The sequence below is a fragment of the Telopea speciosissima genome, chromosome 9, assembly GCF_018873765.1.
Source record: "Telopea speciosissima isolate NSW1024214 ecotype Mountain lineage chromosome 9, Tspe_v1, whole genome shotgun sequence".
Classification (NCBI taxonomy): Eukaryota; Viridiplantae; Streptophyta; class Magnoliopsida; order Proteales; family Proteaceae; genus Telopea; species Telopea speciosissima.
Window position 1 is genome coordinate 41,356,915 of NC_057924.1, and position 13,980 is coordinate 41,370,894.

Genomic DNA, 13,980 nt, shown 5'->3' on the forward strand with positions numbered 1-13,980 from the left:
AACTCTTAAGTGTTTAATACTAGGCTTTCGATTGTGCCATAACTCGAAAGGCAACATACTCGTCTTTTTGTGGGGTACTCTATTGAGTATATAACAAGCCGTTAAAATAGCTTCCCCCCACATTTCAAGAGGTAATCCCGAACTTACTAGTAATGAATTCATCATTTCCTTTAAGGTCCGATTTTTTCTTTCGGCTATGCCATTTGATTCTGGTTGATATGGAGCGGTAGTTTCATATATGATGCCATTACTTTCAAGAAAATTAGAGAGATTAAAATACTCTGAACCTCTGTCAGTTCTAAGTCTTTTAATTCTCTTCCCAAGTTGATTTTCAACTTCCGCCTTATATGAGATAAATGCATTACACGCTTCATCCTTTGAGGCAAGCAAATAAATCATAGTATACCTTGAATAGTCATCAATAAGCGTTACCATGTATTTCTTACCACCTCTTGATTCTAGTGACTTAAAATAGCATAAGTCACTATGAACAAGATCAAGAAGATTACTTTGTCTAGTCACAGACTTATGTGGCCTCTTGATAAATTTGGCCTCAACACAGGTAGGACACTTGTCCAAGGAGGGTTTCATGTTCCCATCAATTAATCCCAACTTGCAAATCTTGTTAATATAAGCAGCACTACAATGTCCTAATCTAGCATGCCACATATCATAAGAACCAACAAAATAAACAGAACTAGATACTTCATTCATAACATCAGAAATACTTAATACAAAGAGCCCATCACTTAGGTAACCCTTTCCTACAAATACATCATTCTTAACCAATATCATCTTGTCAGACTCAAAAGATAATTTAAACCCTGCCTTGTTCAAGAGTGGCCCTGACACCAAATTCCTCCTTATTTCGGGAACATGAAGAACATTGTCCAAAATTAATGTCTTTCCCGAGGTCAATTTTAAAGTGACTTGTCCCTTGCCGACAACAATCGAAGTATTAGAATTTCCCATAAATACCCTTTCACCTGTGATAACCGGTGAATACTTGGAAAACATACTTCGATCCCCACTGATATGCCGAGTAGCACCGGTGTCGATAACCCAATCTTTGGGTTTATCAACCATATTCACCTCGGTTACCATAGTAGTGAAAATCTCGCTTTCAATGAGATTGATTTTCTTCTCATTCTTTTTCCTATTTTGGCAATTCTTTTTAAAATGACCTGCTTTGGCACAGATGAAGCAATTACCCTTTTTCTTCTTGAAGCTCTTATCCTTCTTAGTTTGAAGGCTCTTCTTAGATGGTGATTGCTTCCCAGTTTCCACAAGGTTCGCTTTGAGTTTAGTCAACCCAGTTACCTTGTCAACCTTATCCTTTGCTCTGTTCCTTTCCTCAATTTTAATTCGGACCACAACTTGCTCAAAGGTCCATTCCTTCCTCTTATGCTTCATATCCACTTTGAATTCATTCCAAGAGGAAGGTAATTTTTCAATCAAGGAACTGGTAACAAAAACTTCAGGCAAGACAATATTCTCTTTGGCCAATCGTCCAACAAGTACTTGGAACCTGTCAACCTGAGGAGATATTTCTTCTCCATCATTCATCTCAAAATTGAGAAAATTTGCCATCACATATTTGCTGCTTCTCGCATATTCAAGAGTATACTTCTTAGTGAGCGCTTTCCAAATCATATAACCAAACTCAAGTGAATTGTAAACATTGTACAATTCAAGAGAGAGAGCGTTCAATATACGATTTTTGCATAGAAAGTCTGCCTCCACCCATGCAAGCCTCTTTGCCTCAAGTGTAGCATCATCACTTTGGCAAACGCCACCCCAATTTGAGTCAAAGTGAATAGCATCATTTGTTTTCAACGTTTGAAATTTTGACCATTGAACTAGTCAATTTTGTTAAACTCCGAAACAATCCTCATTTTCTCCATCGACGGTCGAACAACACTCAAGGAGGGCACACCATTAGTCGGATGAGAAAACACGGTAGGCAACACTGGATCGGCAACAACATTTGGATCTGCCCCATTGGTTGGATTGACATTAAGTGCATCTGAACCAGAATCAGTAGCCATGTCTTATACCTATTCCACACCTTAAGCTTGTTAGAAAATAGTATTCCAGGCAATCGGTATAAGACTTGACAGAATCTGCTTGTATATAAATATATATATACCCGAATAAAATAACAAAACAAATACAGAAATAAAACAACTTACAGTATAATGATGACTGTCTTCTTGTTTCTTTCAAAACAGCAAGTAGAAACACAAGTGGAGTCGTACAGAGAGTACTTTCCTTAAGGTGTGGAACGCCCCCTATTAGTGCAGATCCGGTTTGACCTTGGCGTTCTACCTCCAAGATAAAACCACTTCAATCACAATTGGCAAGACCCAAGAGTGATTACAATACGGCGTACCCAAAGGTAATTACTCAGTAATCAGAAAGGAAGAAGAAGAAGATAAGAAGCAAACAGAATGCAGAGAGCACTGGAAACACTTACACAAATTATGCTTTGAAGCCCAAAGCCCATTTGCTTTTATAAGCCCACTAGTACCTGTACATATAGGATGTGTCTCTACACACCTGTACATGTACAGACATATACACCCCATATACAGACCCCTCTACGTATAGGTAGGTGTACATACCAGGTTCCTACGTATGGGTGCATGTGCCTATACATACTTCAATGCATGTGCATGATGCCATCTCGGATAAGGGGTGGATGTGCTTGTACTTCACCAAAAAGAATACATCATATGAACCCACTCCCACACTCACACCCGCCCTACCTCGACCTCGACCACGGCCCGGCCCTGCTCGGCTTGGGTCGGCTCGACTCTGCGCGCGCGTGTGTGTGAAAAGCACCCCAGACCCCAACCTCACACATGGGACAAGGGAGACTTCCCTTAGAACCCTCTATCCCTTGTAAGCTACATGAGCTCATATTAGCTCACTTTTCTACTTGTCCCTAACCAATGTGGGACTGAACTTGAAGAGGTTCTCATGCCTTTTCAAGTTTCCTTACAAGTTTATACAAGAGGTCCTTGGTTCAAACCACCATGCACACACATATACAAGTGTTTCCAATAAAATCAAAACAAAGTGGAGGGAAAGGGTTTTTCATATTTGAAACTTATATTTCAAAAGGAACATTTCAAAAAGGAAAGTTTTGAAATTACTTTTTGAAAGACACAAAATCCAACAAGGACTGGGACCATTTAAACTGAGAGAGCCAACCACTAAGAACTAAGGAGTTGAGCAATCATCTCCCAGTATCGTAGCGGGTGACAGTGGTGAGTCCCACTATATGCACTCTCTCTCTATTAACAGAATTAGCGGCTAAGCGCAAAATAAACTAACATAGAATCACAGTGATCGCAGTGAAAAGGAGAGAGAGAGAGGATTGACCATCCGACAAGTAACCCGGAGGTCTGTGCCTTTCCTTCTATTCCTTCCATTTCTACATTAGAGAGCTAAGGGTCTACCTGTGGTGGGTAGCCCGGCGCTGGACTGTCCTGAGGAGGATATGTGTCTTTCATTTCTGTTTATTCAACGAACCAACAGAAGATCAGTGTAACAAAACAAACTCAAGTAAACAATCAAATAAATTATCAAACCAAAACCCTATCCTAAGATGAATGGACCGCGCAAACATACGCATACAACGGAGTTAGATTAAACTTAAGACATTTAGATCGTTGGTCAGAACTCGGAACTCATACGAGAGGATACCTTGCGGAGTGTTGAGCTTGAGAGAATAACTATAATATTATATTGATATTCACTGAGATTACAAGAGTTTACAGTGTGTTATATATACACGACCAACTGAGAAGGATTTAGCTGTTGTCTTGCTATACAAAGGTACATACAATAATAGGAAAGATTCTGTTGGTTATACAGTTGCTGTAATTGTGCTCTCCATCAAAGGAAGATCCTAGAAAGGAAAATACTCAAGGCTGGACCGAATATAGCTTGCCATTTGTGGCTTTGCTATATTCGAATGGCAAGCTATATTCGGCTGATACACCCCCTCAAGCTGAGGATTCGATGGGTCGGATCTTTAGCTTGTCACTAAGGAACCCGGACCGGGTCGAGGACAACCCTTTGGTGAAAATGTCCGCTAATTGGTCTGTTGTCGAAATGAACTAAACTGAGATTTCTAGGCTAGCAACCTTTTCGCGGACGAAGTGATAGTCTATCTCAATGTGTTTTGTCCGGGTATGAAACACAGGATTGGCTGAGAGGTACGTGGCCCCAATATTGTCACACCATAGGGTGGGTGGGTGTAGTATTGAAACTCCGAGTTGTTTGAATAAGGCCATCAGCCATGTCAACTCGGCTATGGCATCAGCCACTGCTTTATATTCGGCCTTTGTCGAAGAGCGAGCCACCGTACACTGACGAGAGGACCAAGATAGTAAGTTACTGCCAAGAAAAATGGCAAAACCCCCTGTGGATCGGCGATCAATGCTATCACCAGTCCAGTCAGCATCCAAATAGGCCTGAAGATGGGAGCTGGGCCTCTTGTCAATCAGAAGACCATGACACTTTGTGCTTTTGAGGTAGCGTTGGATACACTTGACAAGGGACCAGTGTTCATTTGTTGGGGTGTGCATGTGTTGACAAGCCCGATTTACTGCATATGCGACATCAGGTCTAGTGAGTGTGACATACTACAAGGCTCCTATAGTGGAGCGATACAATGTGACATCGGGAAAAAGTGCACCCCCTGTCTTCGTAGGCTTACTGGAGATCGGAATAGGAGTGAGGACCGCCTTGCAGTCTGTCATTCCAGTCTTTTGTAACAGATCCGAAATATACCTCTGTTTAGATAAAATAAGGCCCTGTGAATGAGGTATGGCCTCAATGCCCAAGAAATAGTGTAGCGGGCCGAGATCCTTTATAGAAAATTCCTGGACAGATGTTCAAGAAGAGCTGATATATGTTGCGGACGGCTGCTCGTGACCAATATGTCATCTACATAGACCAAAACATAGGTCGTAGTCCCTTGATTAAGATATATAAATAGGGACGGATCCGTCTGTGAGGCCCGGAAACCCGTTTGGAGGAGAAATTGGGACAGACGATGGAACCAGGCCCTGGGGCTTGTTTGAGCCCATAGAAAGAACGATGTAACCTGCAAACATAATTAGGGCGAGTGGGGCCCTCAAATCTTGGTGGCTGACCATGTGCACTTCCTCAGATAAATTGCCATGGAGAAAAGCATTGCTAACATCCAGCTGGCATATGGGCCACCCTTTTGTCACAGCCAAGGAAAGAACTGTTTTGATAGTTATGGCTTTGACCACTGGATTGAAAGTTTCATTATAGTCCAATCCTTGTTGTTGATGAAAGCCCTTGGCAACAAGGCGGGCCTTGTAGTGCTCAACTGATCCATCGGCTTTCCTCTTGATCCTGTATGCTCACTTACATCCAACAACATTAAATCTAGGGTTGGGAGGAACAAGGGACCAAGTGCCATTTCTTAGCAGTGCATTAAACTCATCTGCCATAGCAGCCTGCCATGCAGGGCTGCATTTAGCCTGGCTGTAACAGGTGGGTTCAGCATCATCGGGCTGGGTAGTGGATGAGAGAGGCTGTGGTCTTGAGGTTGCAGGGAAGGGCTGCGGGTATGGTATGGGTTGGGTTGTACCATAAGGTCCGATAGAGTTCTTGTTTTTGGGCCGGGTCGGGCTGCCCCATGCTGGGGTGGCGGGCTGGTTGGTGAAGTTGGTGTAGGGCTGATCAGTTGTGTAGGTGTAGGATTTGGTGATGGGAAAGTTGGGATATGTATTGGTGAATAAGGCTGGTTTTGTGGCTGTAGAGGTGTAGGGGCCACATAGTTGGGTTGTGTAGGTGTGGGGAATGAGGGTCCTGCCATGTGGTGCGTAAGTGGTACCAATGCCCATGGTGGAGATGGGATGGTTGAGGGAACGGGACCAAGAAGAGATGGTTGAGAAGAAGAAAAAGGAAATATGGTCTCATTAAAATGGACATGCCGTGAAATGTATATTTTTTTTGAGGCAATATCCATGCAACGGTACCCAGAATGGGAGGGGCTATACCCCAAAAACACACAAGGAGTTGAGCGAAACTCCATTTTGTAAGAGTTGTAAGGTCTAAGATTTGGAAAACATAAACAACCAAAAATTCGCAAATAAGTATAATCAGGAGAACGATTATAAAGAAGCTCAAAAGGAGATTTACCTCCAGTAGCACGAGACGGCAAGTGATTTATAAGATAGACCGCCGTCTCAAACGCAAAATTCCAATAGTGATGAGGCACCATTCCTTGGGCAAGCAAGGTTAACCCGGTTTCAACAATGTGTCGATGGCGCCTTTTGACAGTGCCCTGCTGTTCATGGGTGTGGGGACAGGCAAACCGGTGTTGAATCCCTAAGGATGCAAATAACTTGGAAAGTGAATGAAATTCCCCACCTCCATCTGATTGGACGGCCTTAATTTTTCTAGAAAACAGGCGTTCTACAAGAGCCTGAAATCTTTTAAATACATCAAAGGCCTCCGAGCGACAAACTCACGGGTAATACCAAATGTAACGAGTATGATCATCCACAAATATAATAAAATATCTAAAACCATTAACAGAAATAAAATGTGAGGGTCCCCAAATGTCCATAAAAATTACATCTAAAGAAAATGAGCTGCAAAATTCTGATGAATGTAAAGTTTGCCTACTCGATTTTCCAAGTTGGCAGGCCGAACAAAGATGGTTCAATGAAGAACTAGAAACAGGCAAATTGTGGTTACGAATATTATGTTTAAAAACTTGGACATGGGGATGGCCAAGGCGACGATGCCACCCATCAGAAGAAGTATGCTCAGCAATATTGGCAATTGGCGCTGAATGTGCTGCTGGAAACACGTAAAGACCATTATTACTCGGACTGGAAAGAAGGGTGCGCCTGGTTTTCTGATCCTTCACAAAAAAAGAAGATGGGTGAAACTCAAAAAACACATTGTTGTCATGAGCAAAATGTTGAATAGAAACAAGGGATTTTTGCATATCGGGAACACAAAGTACATTAGAAAGACGAAAGGAACCATTAGCTGAAGGAAATGAAGAATGACCAGTATGAGTAATTGAGAGACCCTTACCAGTCCCGAAATGGAGTTGATCAGTACCTGAATACGCATCATAAGATGATAGGGCCTGCAATTCCAGTGTAACGTGGTGGGTAGCACCAGTGTCAGGGTACCATGTGGCATGGGATGGAGGGGACATGGAAGTGTACAATGGTGGGGAGGGATGGGAGGTATTCGGCCATGGCTTGAGAGAATAACTGTAATATTATATTGATATTCACTGAGATTACAAGTGTTTACAGTGTGTTATATATACACGAACAACTGAGAAGGATTTAGCTGTTGTCTTGCTATACAAAGGTACATACAATAATAGGAAAGATTCTGCTGGTTATACAGTTGCTGTAATTGTGCTCTCCATCAAAGGAAGATCCTAGAAAGGAAAATACTCAAGGCTGGACCGAATATAGCTTGCCATTTGTGGCTTTGCTATATTCGGCTGATACGAAGGAGGGATGCGAGCCAGAGGTTGTTGTTGGTTGTCATTACTCATCTCTGGTCGGTCAACGTTTTAGGGTTTTTCTCTTTTTTGGTGCAAGGTATAAGTGAAGAACGAATATAGAGGTCGGTCAAGAGTCAAGACCAACTCCAATCTGTAACGCGTTTATTTTAACCCCAAAAAAAAAAAAAAATCTGTAACGCGTTTATGGCAAATTGGATGAAGAATACAACACTAGGGGTGCAAGTTTGGCCCTATCGATCCGAATTAGTCTTGGCCTGCCCTGAGCCCGAATAGCGATTGGATTGAGATATTTGGCCCTGAGGGTGGGTCAGGGCTGGAAATTTCTGACCCTGAGTCAAGATCGGGTCGGGTTAGGATTGAGGCCTCAGGCTAAGCTTGGCCCTGCCTGACCCGACCCTGATTTAAGTTATACTATAAAATATATATTGATACAATATATACATTATAGTTCCGCTTTTTTGTGTGTTTCTTTCTCCGCTTTTTTGCGTGTTTCTTCTTCTTTGTCAATGTTTTCTTCTGTTCATTCTCTTTTCTATCTGCAACTTTACTGATTCCAATGTCTTCTACTTCATCTTTACCACAGAAACTCATGGATCAATCTGTGGTGCGTTCTCCATCAACTTCTATTTCTCCATCTCCACTTCCATCTCTTAATATTTCTTCTTCTACATCTTCTCCCTCTACCATCACTGTCAACACTTCATCGTCTTCTTCCACCACCATACCTATCATCACTACATCATCTTCTCCCTCCACCTTTCGTATCCACTCTTCAAATCCTTCCATTAATCCCTCCACTCCCAATTCTCTACCGTTACCAATACCTACTGAACCTGTGACTCTTCAGGATACTGAATCATCATTCTCTGATAATGATACCTTCTCTCTTGCTGACGATTTGGAGGATAAAATTGTTGCTGATTATGCCTTTTGTTTGGTTGGTAAAGTTATTGTTGATAAACCATACCGTAAACAATCAGTTTCGGAGGGTTTGTTACGTGCGTGGAATGCTGTTAAGGATGTTCAAGTGCATCCCCTGGAGGCTGATCATTTTGTTTTCAAGTTTGAACATGAATTGGATATGCAGAATGTTCTCCTCGATGGTCCCTGGAGTGTCAATGGAAACTTAATTGTTCTGGAAAAATGGCAAGGCTACTTGAACAATAGTTTCACTCATTGTGATTTCTGGGTACAATTTCATGATGTCCCTGTTGATCTACGATCCACTGAAGTTTTGTTGGGTATTGCACAGAAATTTGGCACCCCACACTATTAATGGAAACAACTTATTTCAATAATGGTTTGAGGACTGTGCTATACAGATGTAGGATCAATATGGATATTCGGAAGAGTTTACGTTCGATGATACATGTTAAGCGTCGAGGTGGTTTTCGTATTACCATTCCGATTGCTTATGAACGTTTACCTCATTACTGTTTTTATTGTGGTTTAATTGGGCATGATTCACAGAAGTGTATGAAGTTTTTTGATGATAGAAGCAATCATCACCAAGTTCATGGCTGTGGTGATTTGGATGAATGTCCTTTAAGTCCTCAAAACCGCTATGGTGTATCGATGCGTGGGTTGCCTCCTTCTGCTCGACAGCTTGAGACATCAAAGAAACTATGGTCAGCGGTTGGTTCCCATTCCACGGCATCACATCTCAGGCAAACCTCTGCCGGAGAAGATAACAGTTATATTAACCGTTATGGATCAGCAAGAGTTTCAAATTCTGGTGTGCCACCTGGCTCTTTTGCTGGGCAGTTGGTAACTCCCTCATCTGGACAGCAGGTGGTGACTCCTGTAACGTCAACTATCTTGGAAACTACCTTGCCACGCCATCCAAATTTTATGGCACAGCTGGCGGATTTACATGTTAATGCTGCCCAGCCATTAACTCTATCTCCTGATATGGCTCATTTATTGGTGTCGGTCCTTCCTCAGCTCTCTACAGTAAACTTAAATGCTGATTCTCAAAGTATGCATTCATCTCTTCTACAAGCTTCAACTCCTAGAATTGGCATGGCTTCAGTTCCAACAAATGACATGGCTTCATGTCCAATAAATGGTATGGCTTCACATCCAACAAATTACATGGTTTTTGCGGCCAATACTCATTTGGCTATGGACACTTCATAAACTATTATTGGACCTTCCTCTGTTCTATCAATGGATGTTTGTGCTGAGACGCATAAACGTCTACGCCCCTCCTCTCCAGAATCTTCTATTTCAAAGGACCTTGATGTGGTTTCTACACCCGTGGTGGCTGATGTTACTCAGCACCACGGGCAGCAATGAAGTTTTTGAGTTGGAACTGTCAAGGTGTTGGGAGGCCTTTGACAGTTCGTTTTCTATCTCAGCTCTCCGGTGTTGATAGGCCGGATGTTGTATTTCTTATGGAGACCAAATGCAAGCGGCCCCGGCTGGAAATTATCAGGCGTCGTTTACATATGGATCATCTATTTACTGTTGAACTGATTGGTTTATCTGGTGGCCTAGCATTGCTTTGGCGAAACCCAATTGTTATTGATATCTTATCTTCCTCTCCACGTATTTTGGATGTTACAGTCACTGATATGGTAGCTAATTCTTATTTTGTGAGTTGTGTTTATGGAGACCCTATCAGGGCTTTAAGGCCGCAGGTGTGGAATTCTTTGATTTCCATTGGAGCACACCGTACTCTGCCATGGCTCTTATTTGGGGATTTTAATTCCCATCTCTCTTGGCAAGAGAAGAGAGGAGGGCTAGGGAATGACTCTAGGGATGTCTCTTTTTCAGGGTATGCTAGATGAATGCTCTTTGATGGATCTAGGGTGTCATGGACCCCAATTTACTTGGTGTAATAGATGTACTGGTGATGCTAATGTACAGGTTCGTTTAGACCGTGCATTATGTAACCATGCTTGGAGGATGAAATTTGAAGAAGTTTTTGTCACAACTAAGACAAGTATTGGGTCTGATCACACACCTCTTTTTATTAACACGGATGGACGACGTTTTGGAGGAAAACGGCCCTTTCGTTTTGAGTCCATTTGGTTTAAACACCCTGATTGTCCACTTGTTGCTAGTGCTGCTTGGTCTTCTACTGTTTCAGGCTCTCCATCCTCTATTTTGGATCAGAAGCTAAATGCATGTAGACATGACTATATTCGGTGGAATAAGGAGGTATTTGGTCATGTTCAAAGTCAGATCTCTAATCTCACTTCTGAGATCGCTGGATTACAAAGTGTGCCTTTAACTGATGTTATTAATTCTGAGCTTCAATCTCTCAAGCGCTCGCTTGATGATGCTCTTGCTAATGAAGAGGAGTTATGGAGGCAAAAGTCTAGGATCTCTTGGTTGAAAGAAGGAGACAAGAACACTGGTTTTTTCCATGCTTCTACTCTGCAAAGGAGGAGTTATAATCGGATCTTACACCTGAAGATGCCGAATGGAGAATGGACTCAAACTGATCAACAATTATATCAGTAGATTCTTGATCACTTCATTTCAGCCTTTCATTCAGAGAGTATTGACTTGTCTTCTCTTGACACTGTTTTAGATTCGGTTGATTCTTGTGTTTCACATGATACAAATGTCATGCTATGTGCGGCCCCTTCTTTAGATGAGATGCCAGATGCACTGTTTGCTATGAGCCCGCTCAAGTCACCTAGTATTGATGGTTTCCCACCAGCTTTTTTCCAGAAGTACTGGGATATAATAAAGGATGATCTCTATTTATTTGTAACATCTTTCTTTGAAACTGGTGTTATGTCTTCCAGGTTGAGTGAAACTTTGGTGTGTCTTGTGCCAAAGACTTTACAACCTGAGTTGCCTAATCAATTCAGGCCTATTGCTCTATGTACAGTTGTTTGTAAAGTTGTGACAAAAATAATTGCATCGAGATTGAAGTCCATTTTAGATGATATTGTGTCACCCTATTAGTCTGCTTTCATTCCTAACAGGGCCATCTCTGATAATGTTTTGATTGCTCATGAGCTCTTCCATTACATTAATAAAATGAAGAAGGGTAAGAAGAAATTGGTAGCTTTGAAACTTGACATGAAAAAAGCATATGATAGGTTGGAATGGCCTTTCATTAAACATATGCTGCTGAAGATGGGTTTTTCAACACATTGGGTTAATATGGTTATGGCTTGTGTATCATCGGTTACCTATCAAATTCTTATCAATGGAGAACCAAGGGGTACTATTATCCCTTCTCGGGGTATTCGTCAAGGAGATCCTTTATCACTAGCCTTGTTTATTCTGTGCTCACATGCTTTGAGCTGTTTGCTTATAAAGGCTAAAACTACAGGGAATATTAAAGGCATAAGGGTTCGTAATCGAGCCCCACTGATTACTCATCTTTTGTTTACTGACGATAGTCTCCTTTTTGTTGAGGGTAAGGTAGATGAGTTGTATACTTTGAAGCCCTATTTGGCTACTTATTGTCAAGCATCTGGCCATGAGATTAATTTGAAGAAGTCCTGTATGACCTTTTCACCAAATACACATCCTCGTATTAAGAGGTGGTATTCAAGGATAATGAAGGTGCCATATGGATCTGGACCAAAGAAGTATTTGGGTCTCCCTACAGATTTTGGTGTTTCAAAGGCAACCTTATTCCAAGATCTCTCCAAGAAGGTGCATCAAAGGGTTGAAGGTTGGAAGTCTAAGCTTCTCTCACATGCTGGTAAGGAGGTTTTAATGAAATCTGTGGTATTTTCTATGTCGCACTATGCATGTATGCATTTCAAACTTCCAGCCTCAAATCATAAATCCTTGCGTCAAATGGCTTCTAATTTTTATTGGGGTGACACTGATGGGCGGCCAAAGATGCATTGGATCTCTTGGGAGCGACTTTGTCTTTCAAAGGAGAATGGTGGTTTGGGGTTTCGTGATCCCTCTCTTCTTAACAGTGCTTTTTTATCAAAGGCGGCATGGAGATTATGGTCTGACCAAAATAGCCTTTTATTCCGATTTTTAAAGGCTATTTATTTTCCTCATTGTGATTTTTTGGCAGCATCATGTGGGCAGCATCCAAGTTGGGGTTGGAGAAGCCTTATGGAAGGAAAAAGGGTGTTGATTGGTGGTTTATGTTGGAGTATTGGAAAGGTACTCAAGTGGATATTTGGTCTGATGCCTGGATTCCTACTTCTAGTGATTATAAGGTAACCTCTCCTAATCCAAATGTACTTTGGTTAAGGAAAGTTGCAGACCTTATTGATCAAGCTATACATACTTGGCGTAGAGATGTGCTTTCAGCCTATTTTAATGATGCTGATGTTGGGAGGATTATGAATATTAATCTATCCATTTTTTACTGCCCTGATAAGTTGGTGTGGGTAGCGAGAAAGAATGGTGTTTTTTCAGTCCGCAGTGCCTATCATCTTCTCTCTAATCTAGAGGCTGCTCGCCGTCTGACTTTTGCTACTTCATCTAGGTTACATTCTTGGAGTACTATTTCTTCAACTATTTGGAAGTCAATTTGGAAGTGCCAAACTTTGCCCAAGGTTCAACGCTTCTTATGGCGTGCTTGTGCCCATGGTCTTGCAACAGGAGATGCCCTAGTGCGACGTAATGTTCATGCAGATCCACTATGTGTTCGGTGTGGGGAATGTGAGACCATTTCTCAAGTTCTTTTGGGTTGTTCCTATGCTCGTGCGGTGTGGTTTGGTAGTCCACTTGGTTCTAACTATTTATTGAATGCTAATCTGGATTTTTCAGATTGGGTATCTGCATGGAAATCATTCTCCACTTTGGGTAAGAAGGAATCCAAATCATTGATTACTCTATATAGCTTTTTTTGTTGGCACATATGGCTATCTAGGAATGATTTGGTTTTTGGACGCAAGACTTGGCAGCCTAATGAAGTTATTTCAGCAGCATTGAGGGCATTCCATGAGTATAGTGCTGTACATATGGCTGGCCTATCTACTTCTGCAACACCTGTTGCATCACCACCCCAATGGGTAGCGCCTATAGTAGGTACGGTGAAATGCAATTGTGATGCTAGTTTTTTAGCATCTTTGGACAGAGCAGGTGTGGGTTTTTTATGTAGGGACCACAACGGTTTGTCACTTAAAGCTTTCTCGTGTCCATCTTCTTTCTCGGACATTATGGTTGGTGAAGCTCTTGCTGTTTGGCTGGCGATGCAAGAGATGGTTGCAAATGATTTTGAGAGGGTTGTTATTGAGTCTGATAGTAAGAGTCTTATTACCTACATCGAGAATGGTGGCGGTGCGGCTCCTTTCCATGTTAAGACTCTAGTGGACGATATCATTTACCTTTCTTTATCTTTTGTATCTTGTAGTTTTGGTTGTATTTCACGGGAGATTAACAGCGTTGCTGACTCCTTGGCTAGGAGGGCTTTGTCGTTAACATGCACAACTAAATGGCCCCTATCCTCTCCATGGTTGTGTGAGTTGTGTTCCTCACTGCCTCCATGA

At 41.9% G+C, this 13,980-nt stretch overlaps 2 protein-coding genes across 2 annotated transcripts; both read left to right on the forward strand.

Annotated features, from left to right (window-relative positions):
- Positions 1 to 8,105: 8,105 nt before the first annotated feature.
- LOC122638900 (PR domain zinc finger protein 2-like) lies at positions 8,106 to 8,825 on the forward strand. The gene has a single exon (XM_043831752.1). The coding sequence runs from the start codon at positions 8,106 to 8,108 to the stop codon at positions 8,823 to 8,825; it is 720 nt and encodes a 239-aa protein (XP_043687687.1).
- Positions 8,826 to 9,843: 1,018 nt separating this feature from the next.
- Positions 9,844 to 13,980, forward strand: LOC122638901. Its single transcript, XM_043831753.1, has 5 exons — positions 9,844 to 10,191; positions 10,421 to 10,913; positions 11,043 to 11,310; positions 11,494 to 12,483; positions 12,555 to 13,980. The coding sequence occupies exons 1-5, from the start codon at positions 9,844 to 9,846 to the stop codon at positions 13,978 to 13,980; spliced, it is 3,525 nt and encodes a 1,174-aa protein (XP_043687688.1).

Coding starts and splice junctions, on each gene's coding strand:
- LOC122638900 (XM_043831752.1), top strand. CDS start 8,106: ATGTCTTCTACTTCATCTTTACCACAGAAACTCATGGATCAATCTGTG.
- LOC122638901 (XM_043831753.1), top strand. CDS start 9,844: ATGAAGTTTTTGAGTTGGAACTGTCAAGGTGTTGGGAGGCCTTTGACA. Junction 10,192..10,420: donor TCAGGGCTTTAAGGCCGCAG/GTGTGGAATTCT, acceptor GCTAATGTACAG/GTTCGTTTAGACCGTGCATT. Junction 12,484..12,554: donor AAGGCGGCATGGAGATTATG/GTCTGACCAAAA, acceptor ATTTTTTGGCAG/CATCATGTGGGCAGCATCCA.